The sequence below is a fragment of the Trichosurus vulpecula genome, chromosome 2 (assembly GCF_011100635.1).
Source record: "Trichosurus vulpecula isolate mTriVul1 chromosome 2, mTriVul1.pri, whole genome shotgun sequence".
NCBI classification, from domain to species: Eukaryota; Metazoa; Chordata; class Mammalia; order Diprotodontia; family Phalangeridae; genus Trichosurus; species Trichosurus vulpecula.
In genome coordinates this window covers 162,182,277-162,184,121 of record NC_050574.1, presented here as the reverse complement: position 1 = coordinate 162,184,121, position 1,845 = coordinate 162,182,277, and the positions used below count along the sequence as shown (strand labels likewise).

Sequence of the window (1,845 nt, the reverse complement as noted above, 5' to 3'; positions counted from 1 at the left end):
GGCCACATTAGAGACAAGGCAAGGCTTGCAAATGTAGACAATTAGCCTCTTACAAAGATAAAAATGAACTGAACTTTCATCTAAAACAAGCTGTATAGGATCACAAAACAGGTCTATTTTAATGTGTAGTTCCCTTACAGCTACACTGTGATTTGTTTCTTAAATTGTCAGTAGCTTATCTGACCAAAGATTAGATATGTTGCTATTCTGTATTATTGGAAATAATATTTAAATGATTCCTCCTCCTAAAGGCATTGAAAATACAGATGAAAGAGGAGCTAATTCTGGGAGGGAGATAACAGGAAAAGATATATTGAAAGAATAGTCAGTTGATGCCACCATCTAGGATGGAACAATGTTTTATTTCTCATAAAATAGCATTAAAATGTTCTCCTACTACCACAATAACACCTCTTCTTCACCAGAACTTACTTCTCTTTAGAATTTTCCTCAGGGCAACTTTGACATCCTTGTTCCTCAGGCTATAGATCAAAGGGTTCAACATGGGTATCACTATGGTGTAAAACACTGAGGACACCTTCCCTTGGTCTATAGATCTGACAGAAGAGGGCTGCAGGTACATAAATGCTGTAGAACCAAAGAAGAGAGAAACTGCCAGTATATGGGAGCTGCAAGTGCTGAAGGCTTTGAACCTTCCCTCAGTGGACTGGATGCGGAGAATGCTGGCCATAATGAATATGTAAGAGCTAACTATGATGAGTACAGGGGCAAAAATATCTAATGAACCTAAGAATAGAATCAGTACTTCATTGATGTAAGTACTGGAGCAGGATAGCTTCAAAAGAGGAAGAAGATCACAGAAATAATGATTAATGATGTTTTTCTTGCAAAAGATCACTCTAAGCATACAGCTTGTGTGAGCTGTGGCACCAACAAAGGCCATTACATATACCACACTGACTAGCCCTGAGCAGATCTGTGGGGACATAATGACATTATAGAGCAAGGGGTTACAGATGGCAACATAACGGTCATAGGCCATCACAGCCAGCATGTAACAGTCAGCAATTACAAAAATGAGGAAGAAATAGAGCTGAGTCATGCATTCAGGGTAAGAGATGATGTTTTTTTCTCCAATAAAGTTTACTAGCATTTTGGGAGTGATGACAGTTGAGTGACAGAGATCAATAAAGGATAGACAACTAAGGAAATAATACATGGGGGTATGAAGGTGAGAACAGAGAGCAATCAATATTACCATACCCATGTTTCCTACCACAGTGACCAAATAAATGCCCAGAAAGAGGAGAAAAAGGGGAATCTGGAGCTCTGGCTGGTTTGTCAACCCTGCAAGAATAAATTCTGTCACTGTGGAATGATTTCCCATGAACGTTTTTTGGGTTTGATCTGTGGGAAAGAGAGAAAAGCAATGTATTAAAAGAGGATCTTCGTTACCTTCCCCATCCAGAGAAAGCTCACCCACAGTGGAAAATTTATAAGTTATGGCTATCTTGATCCCTTTGAGTCTGTCTCTTTGTCTTCTGAATACATATTTCCACTTCCATACTATCCATATCAGGAATAATAGAGGGCAGGCAAACTCAAAGCGGATGTTTTTAATTTCCACTGAGATGTAAGACTGAAGACTAAGCTTCTGAGTCAAACAATGTAACCACTAATGACATAGATGGACAGGGTTCAGGGAAAGAGAAAAGAAGAAAATTCCAGCTGTTCTTTATCATCTACATTTCTAGCTCATTGACTGTTGACTGAGTTTTGACTGTCCATGTTTGTGAAGCTTTACAAGGAGCCCACTAGTTTCCTCTGCTGGATGATATGGTAGGGACCATGACCTTGGTCTTCATTTCAGAGACAGGAAAGCAG

General features: G+C 39.3%; 1 protein-coding gene across 1 annotated transcript; it reads right to left on the bottom strand.

Moving 5' to 3' along the window:
• Positions 1 to 418: 418 nt before the first annotated feature.
• LOC118837902 (olfactory receptor 150-like) lies at positions 419 to 1,535 on the bottom strand. The gene is made up of 2 exons (XM_036745043.1): positions 1,511 to 1,535; positions 419 to 1,329 (listed from the first exon to the last, which is right to left on the bottom strand). Exons 1-2 carry the CDS (start codon positions 1,533 to 1,535, stop codon positions 419 to 421), a joined length of 936 nt encoding a protein of 311 aa, XP_036600938.1.
• Between the last annotated feature and the right edge of the window lie 310 nt (positions 1,536 to 1,845).